We start from the raw sequence: 14,671 nt of genomic DNA on the forward strand, positions 1-14,671 counted from the left end.
CCCACCATGGCTTCATGACAGCCCATGTCATGTGTGGCCGTCTTGTGTCCCTCTAAGATCCCAGGGGACAGGAGTGACACCAAGCCCCCAAGCAGTGCCCTTCCTGCTCAGCACCTCTCCCCTGACACCCCAGGGAACATTTGGGCTCAGAAGCTGTCATGTAACCCCATGACACAAAGCAAAGAATCTCCTGAGGAAAGGAGCAGCAGCTCAGGAAGGGGAGGAAGAAGACAGGGATGAAGCTGACCTACCCACCGCTCCAAGCCACCACTGTGGGAAAGCACTGCTGTCCTCGTTCTCATAGCCACCTTCCTCTCCCTTGCTCCAAGGGTGACAATAAATCGAGTCCTGTTTCCCTTCAGCCAGGCACTTTGTCACTGCTCTGTCACTTCTGATCATGTTCGAGCAGCCTCAGCTGGCAAATTTGCCCATTTCAGCAGCCTCGCTCTCCTCTGCACAGGAAAATGGCTCTGGCATGGCCACTCAGCCTGGCCAGGATCAGTGTCTGGGGTGGCCAGGCCAGCAGAGCTGCTGCTGCCAGGGACCATGTGGGGTCAGCCCTGACAGGGGAACGTGGCAGGAACACCCAGCTGTCCTAACAGGGAGGGCAGGAAGGCAGTGCAAGGGGCTCTGAGAGGGCAACCAAAGCCCTGTGGAGGGCAAGCAGGGATTCAGCCCTCACCTCACAGGCACACACGTCCAGCAGCTGTTACAGCCACTTGTCCATCCTTGCCCACACACCCTGTTTGGTCCTCCCATGACCCACTGCCCATTCCTTGCATTCACCTTCCCAAGGCTGGTCCCTACACCAGGAACCAGTCCAACACCCTGATCCAGCATGGCATTTCCCTCTGGCACCTTGTGAGGCAGCAGCCATCCTCTACTGAAACTCGCCCTTGACCTTGCTCCCTCAAGGATGGCACAGCCATCCCATGGCACTCTCGCTCAGCAGGAACATGGAACCCAGGAGTTTTCATTTGGGAAACAGAGGCACAGCTGGGGTGAAGCCATGATAGGGTGTTAAGAAGTCTCCCAAAAGCCAGGAAGAAGGGATATCAGCTGCCAACTCCAAGAGACCAGCCAGGGATGGCTGCAACGGGAACCACTCACCCCACACTGCCAATGAGCCTGGGGGGAGCTGGCTCCCCAGACAGTTCAGCCCTGTGCCACACTGGGAATTGACATTCCCAAATCCAGAATGAGGGCAGGCTCTCCCCCTGCACCACCCCTGTGCCACACTGATGCCTGAGCATGCTCCACTCCTGGTGCTCCTGGGCCCTTTCCTTCCCCTCATTCCATCAAAAATTCATCACCCTGGCAGTGTGCTGCCAGGGGGCACAGCTCATCCATGACTGCTGAAGCTCACACACAAGCCACCAGGAGGGGGACTGGGGCACTTCCCAGGATGTAGAAGCAGGCAGGAACAGGCAGGGCTCTTTGAAGGATGGAAGCAAGCAAGGATGAGGCAGAACACACCAGGAAAGTTGCTCTTCTGTGGCACTGGGGCTCAGCCTGTGATGCCATCAGTTGTACCTGGATGCTGTGGGACAGACTCTGCTCCAGGAAAATGAGCGCCTGAGATTCTGGGCAGAGCCACAAGCTTGGGAACCATCTGTGCTCATGCCAGCAAGCCCGTGTGGAGAGGCTGCTTTTGTTTGCTTTCACCTTCCACACACAGCAGCGGGGTCACACTGCAGAGCGCTGCTGGGAGGGAGCCCAGAGCGGGGACCCGCCGAGCCAAAGCCCAGAAAACAATTAAGTACAAAACAACTGATCCTGATTGACACTGGCCCCCTGCAGACCCATCAGCCGCCTTCCTAAAATGCTTCCTGTCTTTCCAATGACCCTGAGGATGGCAAAGAAGGGATGGAATTGGTGCAGAGGCAGCCACAGCCCCCAGCCCCTTCCTTGTGTGCTGAGTCCATCCTCAGCAGAGCTGCAGCACCCTGCTCTGTGCAGCACAGGCAGCAGAGACCCTGCACCATGTCCCACAGCCTTGGTGGCTGCTGGCTTCACTCACAGCCACAGGCACCCAGCACCTCACAGGGTGGGCTCAGGAGCAAGGACAGCAGACAACAGCCTAAATGCAGAGATGTGCTCCAAGGTCAGGAGGCTCGAGAAAACAAATCCAAGCTTTTCTTACACTTTCAAGTCGCTTGGTACCGTCTGGCACCAGCCACAATGACAGGTGAGGAGAAATGGCAACACCTTCCTCTTGGAACTTCTCAAGTCTTTAACTCAAAGGAAGCATATCCAGCTGCTGGTGGGGAGTTTCTTGAGCTGTGACTGACCAGTGGTGTGTTCACACAGAGCATTACTCAACATCATGTCCATGCTGAAATCACACTCAATGCTCTTATCTCAGTATTTTGGGAGGGGGAAAGAGGAGGCTTCTTTTGCTACCACATGAGGACACACAGCCTAAAGCTTCTGTGCACAGAGCAGCCTCAGCTGCCTTTGGGAGAGGAAATGGGGCTCAGAACCTTCCCAGTCTCCACTTATCCACTGAGGCACAACTGGGTAGCAAAGCCCTACACCTGGATTTGTGCAGCTCAGGCACAGCCAGAGGAGCTGACAGCCACCATCAGGGTCTGCCACCTGCCCCCACTGTCCCAGCAGCCCTTTCTGAGCCTCCAGCAGAGCAGGACTATTTGAAACATCCACCCAAACCTGAGGAAGATCAAGAAATAACCCAAATACAAGCAACTGGGGCTGAGCAGAGGTCATGATGACAAGCAGATGGGGACACTGCTGTGCCCACCCTCCAGCTGGCAGAGGAAAGCTTGAAAACTGTCACAGACATCCTGGGATCTCCTGGGTCCATCATGCCCGTTGAAGGGGCTGTGACTAACTGGAGCTCACTTCTAGAGGGACTAGAAGGCTAAAAAGGATGGGAAAAGAGGCTTCTCTTTCTCCAACTCAGAGGTGGTTGCACATATCCCAGCACATAAAATTGTCAGGAATGGAGGATCAGTCTCATTCCATGAGGTGTAATCTTCATGGGAGCACCAAAGCCCTCAGGCAGGAGCTGCTCAAGCCACCCATAGGCTTGCTACATCCTCAGCCAGAGCAAGGATGTGACACCCACCAGATGTGGCTCTGCCACTGTGCCCAGCAGTGACAATCACAGTGCACCATCCAAGCCCAACTCTTTAGTCTCACAGGAAGGGCCAATCTCACGGGTATTATTATTCTAAGTTGGTTTTGTGCAGACTCAGCAGATGGCACTGCATCATATTGCACTGACAGAAGTTCATTTATGCCACAGTGCAACATCCAAGCCCAACTCTTCAGTCTCACAGGAAGGGCCAACCTCATGGGTATTATTATTCTAAGTTGGTTTTGTGCAGACTCAGCAGATGGCACTGCATCATATTGCACTGACAGAAGTTCATTTATGTGCCTGGAAGGGAAAGGGTGGTGGAGGAGCTGGCCCAGAGCTGCTGCTGGAGAGCCCGGCCCAGAGTGAGAAAGTCCAATGACATTTGCCTTCTAAAACTGGGAAGACCTTCCAGCAGGGCAGAGGACTCCCCACTGTGGGCATGCTGGCAGTGGCACCCCAGGGAAAGCACTGAGACAGCCAGGGCACAGGGCAGGGGCTGCTGCGAGCACCCTGGCTGTGCTGTGGGATCACGCCCCCTGAGCAGGGCACAGGGAGCACACACAGCTCTGAAGGCACCACCCTCGAGCTGCCCTTGCTCCCATGGATCCTGAGGCTGTCAGAGCCAGCCCCAGGGCTTTGGGGCACCTCTGGCCAAGCAGGGCTGGTGCTGCCCCAACACAAGGCACACAAAGAGCAGAGCCAAGCGAGCACTGTGCTAACACGGGCCCTGGAAGTGCTGGGAAACAGCTCCAATTAGACTCCTCATTGCAAGGCTAAATGGACAGAGCTCCCAGAAAGCAATTCCCAGGCTTGCTTTTATGTGATTAAGAATTAAAGCGACCCAAACCTGAAGATGTGTTGAAGCAAATGACCCAACTGCCCGTGAGGCGAGCACAGCCCTCATGGTTTTTTCATGCCCATTACACAAGCGTGGGGCAGGGGGAGGCCCCTGCCAGCAGCCAGCTCAGATGTGCTGTCCAGTGCCTGGGAATGCTTGGGCAGCCAGCTCCTCCATCTCACAGGCACGGGAGCATGTGGGCTGCTGAAGGCAACTAGCATTTTGGGTTACTATAGCACTGCTGTTCTGCGCCTACAGCCATTGTGGTCCCTTCCTGTATGAATACATCCAGGCTCCAACAAATCTTGCTGAGCAGATGCTCTCAGGCAACTCCACCACGAGCTACAGCAACCTGGTATTTAAGCTCTTTGCAATCCCAATATGTAACAGATGAAGATGAGATCAAGGAAGATGTATACGACAAAGAGAAAAACAAGCCCAGCTGCAACTAAAAGCTGTGAGATCCAGCTCTGTGCTGACAACAGTGGGCCAGTGGCTTAACCCAAAACTGCAAGGGCTCCTGGGTGCTCCCCGAGGCATGCCATGACATCTCACAGGACGTCATCTCAGATCCCTGGGGATCAGCCCAGGGTGAGGGGAAGAGGTGTGCTGGGTACCAGGTGGGGACAGGCCAGTCCCTCTGCTCAGGCAGCAGGACTGGGGATACCAGGACCCCACCTCTGTGAGGGATGATGAAGATGGAGCCTGTGCACAAGCCACAAATACCTGTGATGTCTGTCTGGGCATCCTCAGCCACAGCTGCAGCAGCCCTGCTCTTCCTCTCCAGCTCTTTCATTTCAGGCACATAGAAGTCCCCCTGGCGGGCAAGGGGACACACGAAGTAGATGCGGTCCTGCTTGTAGATCTCGATCCGGGGGTGGGCACACAGCTTCCTCTCCTGGAAAACACAAAGCAGCCATGGGCAGGGATGTCCTCACCCCCCAGCCCAGCAGTTCCCCCATCACACTGACCTGCCAGCCCGGCCAGGTCAGCCTGGTCCTCTTTGCCCACAGGAGTGGAGGCCTAGTGAGGAGCAGAGGGTGCCATCCCAAAACCAGGGTGCTGCTTTCCCTACCACACCAGCCCCAGCTACCAGGGCAGGCAGGTTTGGCCCAGAAGGTAAGCAGCCAGGAGGAGATGCTGAAGACCCCCAGTTCACTTGGTTTTGATGTGCTTATTTTGGGCTGGAACGAGAGGTTTTGGGGAGCCAGGCAGCTGCTTCACACAGACCTGCCACATCTCCAGGTCCTGCCAGCAGCACAGCCCCACAAAGAGCACAGCCCCACAAAGAGCACAGCCCCATGAGCAGGCACAGCGCTGCTCTGCTAATTAATATAATCCAGAGCCGACAGCTCAAGCAGCTCCTTTAAGGATGGCGAGGGCAGGGGGAGTGGGAGATGAATCCCTGGCATTTCAGACACGTCCCCCTCCTCCTTTTCCTCACCCCACCTCCCCTGGCAGTGCTGTTCAGGACCTCAGAGCCCAGCCTGCCAGGGACCCGTGACAGGGGCAGGTCCCCGGGCCGTGCTGAGCCGGGCTGAGGGGACTCCCGGGGTGCCGAGGCCGGGCCGAGGAGCAGCTGGACCCCTCCTGCCTCCCCCTCCTCGCCCGCCCGCCCGCCAGCTGCTCGCTGGCAGAGGGGGCGGCTGATTACAAGCCGGGTGAGAAAGGAGAGTGTCTCTTTAGCGGGTTTTCTTTTTCCTTTTCAAATCGCTGACAGCTTTTATTTAACCCTGCAACCACCTTGATTATCATCCTCCTCCTTCTTCCTCCTCCTCCCTGCCCCAGCTATTCTCTTTCTCCCTCTTGCCCTGATTATCCTCTTCTTCTTCCCTGACCCAGTGATTTTCCTCCCTGCCTCAACTATTCTCCTCTGTCACGGCCTGCTGGTGTGGCTTGTTTGCACATCCTCCAGCAGGGTCCACATCCCTCTGGGGCTCTCTGTTGCCAGAGCTGGCCCCACACCAAGAATGATGAGCTCTATGGACACATCAATCATGACCTTACAAGAGCCTGACTCCCTTCAGCCCTGGGGATGGACCAGTGTGATTTAAGAATCATTTATTTCCCAGACTAATGCTGGCACCAGGCAGGATCCACAACAGACATGAGCCAACACTGACCCTCTCCTGGTGCTGGCAGTTGTACCACCTGAAGAGCCACCTCCATGCTGCCAGGATGTTGTACAAGAAATACAGGCAGAAATCCCACGGGAGCAGTTTTTGGATCCATTTTCCTGGGAAACCCTGCAGGATCTGGCAATGCAGAGGCCCAGTTTACCCAGAAACACCTCAGTGGCAGAAACATGACCCCAACAGAAGCTTCACCTGTCCCATCCCAATGCCTTCCAGCCTGAATTTCAGCAGTCCCTCCTCCAGCCTAGGAGGAACGACATTTCCCATCCCAGTGCTGCAGGGACACACAGGGACGCAGGCGGGCTTCCAAGGCACTCAGGGTTTGGAGTTCCCACTTGCAGGCAGGTGAAACACTGGGGCCTGCAGCTCAAAACTGCATTAAATAAAAACAAGCTGGGTTGTTTTTAGCAGCAGAGCAGAGGCGGCTCCTATCACTCCTGCTTTTTCAGCAACCACACAGACAGGAGCCCTCCCCGCCGCTCTGCCCCTTGCCCTACCAACCACAAGCCCATCCACCAACCTCCAGCTCAGCTCCTTATTTTAGGTTACTGCAACACACACCAGAGATAGGTATCTCCAGGATTTGCAGAGTTTTTTGGACAAATCCAGCTGGCCCTCCATCACTTCATGCACATAAGGACAGCTCAAAGGATCTTAGAGCAAAGAGACCTTTATAACTTCATATGAAGTCTCCAACCAGTCCAAATCCTCAGGGCTCCAGTCTGGCCTTCAAGACATCCCAAGCTGACTTTCCAAAGCCCCTCCTAAGGTTCCAAAAGAGTGGATCTGGGACATACCCTCTCCACACAATCTACTCTAGGCTGCTACAACTTCCAATTACACAGGCATAGAAGTGGCACCCACAAAATACAAACACCCCCTCTGCCCACACAAAATGTGGGAATCTTGGACTTTTAAGGAATAAAAATGTACACCTGAATGAAGAGCAGGACTGGCTCTTGAGCCAAATGCTGCTTCACTCTCAAGATTATCCTGTAAGAGAGACAAGGATGTTCCACCCTGCCAGGAGCAGCTCTGTGTCCCTGAAGCCAGAAGAGCCCAGGTGTCCAGCCCAAAGCCCATGGCTGGGGACCATGGTGGGACCACACCAAAGTGGCTGGACACTCACAGTCAATACCCATGCCTGCCTCATTAGGGACAGCTACAATACTTGATTTCTTCCCAGTTCATCCAGGGTTTTTCCCAAAATGAAATGGGGTGCTAGTTTATGTCTGTACAAATTAAGCTGGAAGCCAGGCTAGTGAGCTGGCCTCTGCTTCTATGCCTCTTCCCAGAGAAACCCAGCCTCTGGCAGGGCTGCTGCAGAGCTCAGCACTGGCAGGTGGGCTCAGGAGAGGACAATGTTCCCAAGAAGGAGCAGGGATGTTGCAGCTGGGAATGCTGTCCTGTCCAGGCTGGATGAGACTGCATAAAGACTTGAGAAATGGGCAGAGGCAATGAGGTGGGGAGCCATGACACTGGAAATGGATGAGGGGATCATCTAAAGGGAGTGGGAGATCAGCCTTGTGATCATACCAAAGCAGATTAGGAAGCAGGCAGAGGCCAGGCAAGAATAGTGCAGCAAAGTGCAAAAGAGGCTGGTGACACAGTGAGTTTGGGATTATCCCCATGGAGAGAAACACTGCAGTGAAAAGGAACAACCCAGAGAGACTGGAGAGCAGAGGCAAAGGTGTGGGAAGAGAGCAAATTAGCAAAGGCTCAACAACATGGCAAAACAACAGAAAGGCTCAACAGGCAGCATCGCACTGCCATTGAGAAGGGAGCCCCTGGCTGGCTGTGCCACCAAGCCAACAGATGGAGCAGCAAGGGGAAGGTGGAGTTTGCAAGGCAGAGCCCTCCAGTCAAATCCAATGCAGTCTCACACGGCTGGAGGAGCTCAGCGAGAGCTGAACAGTGGGACACTGTCAGTGTCAGGCTGCTGGCTGTGACAACAGGGCCAGTAAGTGGGGCAGGGAAGAAGACTTGTCCCTTTGCAAGGTCGTGCAGTGCCACCTCCCTCCTCAGCCTCTGCTAGGAGCTCTCCCTTCCTATGGCCAGCAAAGACAGAGGCAGCAGGGCAGCATTCAGGGCTGATTTCTATCCAGGACCCTCCCATGGCACCTGAAACAGGGGAATCATTGCACATAAGCCATACAGCCCATCTACACACACAAATGCATGCAGAGTCCACAAGTTCAGTTCTGACAGAAGAGCAGCTCCAGCACACTCCTGCCACGTCAGACCCATGCTTCCCATGAAGCCAACTCCTTCTCAGCCCATCTGAGGAACGTGGTGGGGTGCTTCTCACCACCTTCTCGAGAGCAAGGTGTTACGTAAGGGAAGACTCTTGCACTCCTCTTTCCCAGATGGAACAGCACCTCGCCCAATCTTTAACCTCGGGTTCCATATCACCTCCCACCACGTACTGACTGCAGGATTTCCTCCAGGTCACTCTCATCCCACTAGGAATGGAGCATCCCCTACCCTCACACATCACAAAGGACAGGATTATGCAATGACCAGCATTTTGGGACACCTTTCCCAGCAGCACGAGGTGCCAGCTATTCATCAGCACAAATCTTCCTGCCCCTACTTGTCCATAAGGTCACAGTGCGTGCTCATGATATGGCTTGGGCACAGCCTCCCAGGAGGAAGATGCCCTCACTTTCCTGGGTGAGCACAAGAGCAGTCCCAGGGCGACAGAGGACAGGACAAGGTGTCTGAGACATGACCTGCAGTCATTAAAATCCCAGCAGAATTGTGCTAAGCAGAAGGAGGTGGCAGGGTGCTCATGTCACACCACAGCCCTCAGCACCTGCTGGGAAACAGAAGATGAGCTGGGGCACTGTGGGGACTGTCTTTGTCACTCTGCCAGGCTCAACTGCTCAGGAATTCAAATGTCACCAACTGGATTTGCTTCATCTCCCACTGCTGCAAGAATTCATCCTGTTAGGAGACCACAAACAAGCCTTGTGGATGCTCTCTGGATCCTTGCCATGCACGGGCATGCTGGCAATCAGGCTCCAGCTGAACCCAGAACACTTCTCGTGTTGCCAGGAAGGCAGTGGGGAGGCAGCTGCTGTCCTCACCCCACTTCACCCCACAAGCTCCCTGTCACCCTTGACTCCTTCCTGTGACCTCCTGGAATGACCTACAAGGTGATGGTTAAGTCACACCAGCCCACTGAGTCCCTGTTTCAGGACTGATGCTGTAAGAGCAGTTGAGGAGAGGTTTTTCATGCCACCACTAAGCTTCCTGCTGGAGCAGAGCTGGAGGCTGAGCTGTTCATGTTGCCCAGCAGCTCCTGGCTCCACTGCAGTGATGTCCACTTCAGGCTCCAGCCACCTGTGTGCCATGGGAACACAGCCATTGCTTGTGCCTGTCACCCAACCCTGCCACAGCACCTTCTGCCTGCAACACATGAAAAACGTGCCCGTTAAACCCCCGTCAGGACTGGAAAAAACATGGGGAGCAAGCAACTAGCAGATAAAAACCTTCTTCTTCCTTAGGGAACCAGGCAGCCCCAAGCCACCTGGCCAGAGCCACTGGGAAAGCCAACAGTGCAGAGTCCAGCCTAAGAGTGCTCTCTGCACAGTGCCAACAACTTCCCAGAGGAGCCAATGGACACATGGCCAGGAGGGTCAGACTCAAGGAGAAGCTGTGGGTTGTTCTCAAGGACTGTCTAAACATCATTTTGGCACAGTGTGCCTGGAACTGCTGCTCACCATTGCTGATATTGTGGCAGGATGTGCTGCTGCCATTGCAGGGAAGCAAAAGGGCACATGGAGCTGCTGTGACACCGGAGCAACATCAACCACATGAGGAGCTTTTCCACAGGCAGCTGGGCTCAGTCCCTTCTGTTTATTATGCTGCCACACCTGAAGAAGGAATGGATGGAGGGTGCAAAGACACAGGGATATGTGACCATTGCTGGGGATTGCTGCCTGTTGGGGGGCTCACCAGCATCCCAGGCACCACCACAGCCTCACTGCCACAAGCCTCCCCTTGCCTGTGCTGCCAGCACTGGGGCTGCTCTGGGCAGTGCCAGCAAGTCAGCTGGCACCTGGCAGAGTGTGGGGAGACCCCCGGGAGACCCACCAGCCCTGTCCTCACACGCCAGACAACACAACTCCCCCACACCTTCCTTCCAGCTGGAGGCATCCATCCTCTCCATCTCCCAGCGATGGAGTCGGACGCTTCAGTCCCAGGGATTTTAAAGGAACAACAAAACTGCGTGGAGCTGAACGGCCCTAAATCAGTTGCTAAAATTAAAAGCTGAAACTGAGCCACCAGCTAGGACTGGGGGGGGAGCGTGCTGTGTGCCACATCCTCCTCGCTTCCTCACACGCTCCATGCTCGGTGTGTCATCCCTGCTTATCTTAGAACACGGGTGCTAGGTAGTCCTGAGAGGCTTTGCAATTCATTTGCACAGCACTCAGCACCCTTTGGTGTTCTCCCTGTGCAGCCAGGAGACAGCCTCCTTGCTGGGCCATCCCTCTGTCCCAGAACCAGACTGGGAATGTCCCTGTTTCCAGTCCTCTTTGCTCAGACAGCAGCTTGAGGTTAGACACTGCTTCAAGTCACCCATGTGAGCTGATGAAAGCATAAAAACAGAGACACCCCTTCCTCCCAGGGCCAAGCATCTCCTGGGCTGCATGGACAGCAGCCTGAGGGGGATGTTTCCCCTCAGTTCTGCTCTTGTAAGACCCCACCTGGAATACTGCCTCCAGCTCTGGGAACCCCTGCATGGACATGCCAGAGCAGGTCCAGAGGAGACCACAGAAGCACTCCAAGAGCTGGAACAACTCTGCTATGGAGAGAGTTATGGTTGTTCAGCCTGGAGAGGAGAAGCCTTTGAGGAGCCCTAAAGTGTGCTTGTAAGAGATGTGGATTTTTCACCAGGGCCTGTAGTGACAGGGCAAGAGGCAGCAGTTTTAAAGCAAAAGCTAGCAGGTTAGACCAGACACAAAATGCCTTGTGCTGAAGGATGTTAGGCACTGAACAGGTTGTCCAGAGAAGCTGTTGATGCCCCATCCCTGGACACAGCCAGGTATTCAGTGCCAGGCTGGATGGGGCTTTAAGCAAACTTCCCCAGTGAAAGACATCTCTGCTGGCCCACAGCAGGCAGGCTGGACTGGATCACCTTTAAATATCCCTTCCAAAACCAACCCAGATTCTGATCCTCTCTGCTGGGCCACAGCCCAGCAACGGGAGACAGAGATGAAGCCTGGGTGCTCAGGGCTGTTCAAGGAAGGGCAGAAGTCAGCCTGAGGCTGAGGAAAAGCCATTGGCCCAAGGCATGGCTGGGCAGAAGGAAGACAAATTGCTGCAGGGAGAGGCAGGCAGACATGCCTTACACCACTAATACCTCAGACATCAAGGAAACCCCAACATCCCAGCTAGCAGCTCCAGCAGGGTGCAGGTGGAGCCGGGCAGGCCCTGCCTCCCAGGGGATGGCACCCGGAGCCAGCCCCAGCACACGGCACAGCCGCCAGCACCGGGCTGCCAAGGGCTGGGAACAGCTGCTGCTTCCAGCCTGGAGAAACTCACACTTCAGAGGTGGTGAGACTGCTCCCACGCACGTGCACTTTACTTTCAAATCCTCTGGGCTGTGAGGTGTTTCAGAAACAGAAGGTGATATTATTGCAATCAAGAAAAGGCCATTTCCATCAGCCAGCAGGAAAAACGAGTGCCACCAGCCGCACTATGGCAGCGGAAAACAAAGTCTCGCCAAAGGATAACAAATCCTCCAGGTAGCAGAACACAGAGCCTGGCAATTAGCACCTCCCACACCATCAGCATCCTTGCCTGCCCTCAGCACACTTCCCCCTTCCCACGGCAGGCCCTGCATCCTGCCTCCAAGCAGGACACACTGCCCTGCTGATGTGGCAGTGCCACGGCTCCAGGACAGGCAGGAGAAAACCAGCCCCCGAGATCCTCCCCGCAGCAGTGAGAGGGAGTGGGAGTGCATTTGGACCGTGGGAGCTGTGAAACACTGGGCTTGATAGCTTGGGAGAGTTTTTCATTTTCACCTCAGTGAAGGCAGCCCTCCATGCAATTTACACCTTGCCCGCCCGCGCTTCCCAGGGCCAAACCACCCAGCTGCTCCCATGGCTCCTCCAGGGCAGCAACTGCAGAGTGGCAGCTGCCAGGCACGGACAAACAGAGGTAAAGGAATGAGCCCGGGGGAGTTGGTGGAGATCCCAGCACCCTGAGAGGCCAGGCAGGGACCAGGCACAGGCTCCCAGGTCATGCTGGCAGCTACTGTGAGAGTCATGAACACTGTTCTCCTCCCTGGGATGGAGATTTCATCCTGTCCTCCAGCAAAAGAATAAGCTCCAGCCCTACCTCGCTAGAGGTCCTGACATACTCTGGACCTTTTCCTCTTCCAGCACCCACTTGGGCTGCAAGAGAAATCCTGCAGCACACAAAGAGGCATCCATCATCTTCAGAGATGAGCCAGGTAGCAAGTCCCAGCGAGATAAAACCTCTCAGAAAGTAGCCACAGGCAGTCAGAGCCCCCAGAGAGAGGGTAAGACAAGCCTTGGACAAAACTGCCAGCCCAGACACGTTCAGGTACATCAGTCTGTGTGCTTCCAGGGATGGATCGTGCTGCCCCCAACTACAGGAATGTCACCTGCAGAATAAAGAGCAGATGGTGCAAACTAACACAATTCATGGGGCTTGGGTCCCCCCTGGTGTTACGGTTATTTGTGAGTAATTAGTCCTGGAGCAGAGAGTTGCAGAAGTAAACTTTTGCATTAAGAAAAATTAGTTTTCCCAAAGACTCAGTGCTTTTCACTTTCCCAAGTTCTGCCTTGCTCCTGTACCCACAATGGATAAAATGCCAGCTGGGGAGATGGTACTCACCAGCTTCCCAGAGCTCCATAACATTCTCATACTCTTCCTCCTACCTGACACCACCACTTCCTATTTTCTTGTCCTCCTTCCCCATCACAGCCACACACAAGCTCTCTGAAGGGGACTTTGATTTTAACCATTCTGAAAGCTCAAACACCGGATTTTCATCACAAAACAAGGAATCTCTGTAAATCCACATAATCTCTCCTCTCCTGAGGAACCAGTCCTGGGTTCCTGTCCCAATTCCTAGGAACTCCATCACTATGGGAGCACAAAGGTCAACAGCTGCACACGAAAGGAGGTGGATGAGACTGTGGGAGAGGAGGACCACAGCTGGAGAGGGCTGCCTCTGCTTCAGAGAGCGGATCTCCAGGGACCAACACACTCCTCCCAGCCCTCACAGCATGCTTCTTCAGCATTAATCACAATGCTGAAGGGGTTGATGCAATGATCTCTGCCATCACGGATGACTGGAGCAATGCTAAATCGCTTTGCCTGCTCTGTTGCCTTGGCAAGGCTGCCAGGAGCAGCAGCTGTGGCAATTTCTCTGTCTCCTGTCAAGGCAGGGCCTTTCAGGAAAGGGATCATCATCCAAGATCATGCCCTGTTGTTCTGCCTCAGCCAGGCAGCCCACTGCACTGCAGCCTCCCACCCTGCATGGGACACCACACAGGTTAAAAGAGCCTCTCCAAATCTTGTGTCTGTCATGTTGCTCACAGGGAGAGTAAGTCCTAACCTAGAGTGACCTGCTCTGTCCTGCCATGAGACTCTTGTGGTGACAGACCTTCTTCCACGGATTAGCTTGGAGAGCTCCTCATCCAGGTGGACACTCCCAACCCACCTTGATGGCTTTCTCTCCTGGGCCTTCACTCACTTGAGTACTTGCCCTTCTGCAACAAGAATGTCCAGACAAGCTGGAGGCTTGTGGTTTGCAGCCTTCTCACACACATCCTCACCCACAACGAGTCCTGTCTGAAACCCTCTTGCAGCAAAGCCAAAGCAACAGCCACGGAACAGGAGCAGCAGAGCCTGGTGCCCACAGCACATGGGGGCTCTCAGTCTCCTGAGACAAGGTCTGAGCTGCCCCGTCCAAATCTCAACACTTTCCTCTCACCCTTTGGATTGCAGGCATCTCTAGTTGTTCTTCCACAGCCTCAATCACCAGGATGAACTCAGGTGTCACATCAATGGCCCCAGGAGGAAAATGGACAAGTGCAATAAATACCCTCCCTGTCCCTTCCTACCTCCTTGAACAACCTTGTCTTTCTGCAACGCCCCCAGCTCCCAGGCTTCATGGAATATATTTCACGATGAGCTAAGCTCAGCCTCACACCATCCCTTCACAGCTGAGAAAGCCAAAAAGGGAAGCTGAAGAACTTAACCTTGCTGAACTTGCACAGATAAAGCCACCAGCAGCCCAGGGCAAAGCCACGATGCAACCACCTGATTCCCAGACAAAATAGTCCTCCCTGCCCACCCACGGGGACTTGCTGTCAGGCTTATTGGCCTCATTTGGAAGGCAAGGGAGATCCAGAGGAAGAGATCAAGTGGGTTTCAGCCTGGTTTGCTGAGGAGGAATAGGCAAGCTGATCACGACGTCCCTAAGCGCATCTGAAGTACAACACGTTGGCAAATCTGATGTCAGAAAACAAGTTTCAGGACAGGAGGATCTTCAAAGCTGTCAGTTAAGTGCAGCTAACAGTGCAGCAAGATTGTCTGAGCTCTGGCTCAGGG

At 54.6% G+C, this 14,671-nt stretch overlaps 1 protein-coding gene across 2 annotated transcripts in view; it reads right to left on the reverse strand.

Annotated features, from left to right (window-relative positions):
* Nucleotides 1-14,671, reverse strand: part of TEX264 (testis expressed 264, ER-phagy receptor) — a 38,119-nt gene that overhangs the window by 3,016 nt on the left and 20,432 nt on the right. For both annotated transcript variants that reach the window (XM_039733905.1, XM_039733906.1), the window contains exon 4: nt 4,668-4,839. In XM_039733905.1, the coding sequence (XP_039589839.1) occupies nt 4,668-4,839 (172 nt within the window). The remainder of the gene's footprint in view (nt 1-4,667; nt 4,840-14,671) is intronic.

Source organism: Passer montanus, unplaced genomic scaffold (genome assembly GCF_014805655.1).
Source record: "Passer montanus isolate IOZ18808 unplaced genomic scaffold, ASM1480565v1 scaffold9, whole genome shotgun sequence".
NCBI lineage: Eukaryota > Metazoa > Chordata > Aves > Passeriformes > Passeridae > Passer > Passer montanus.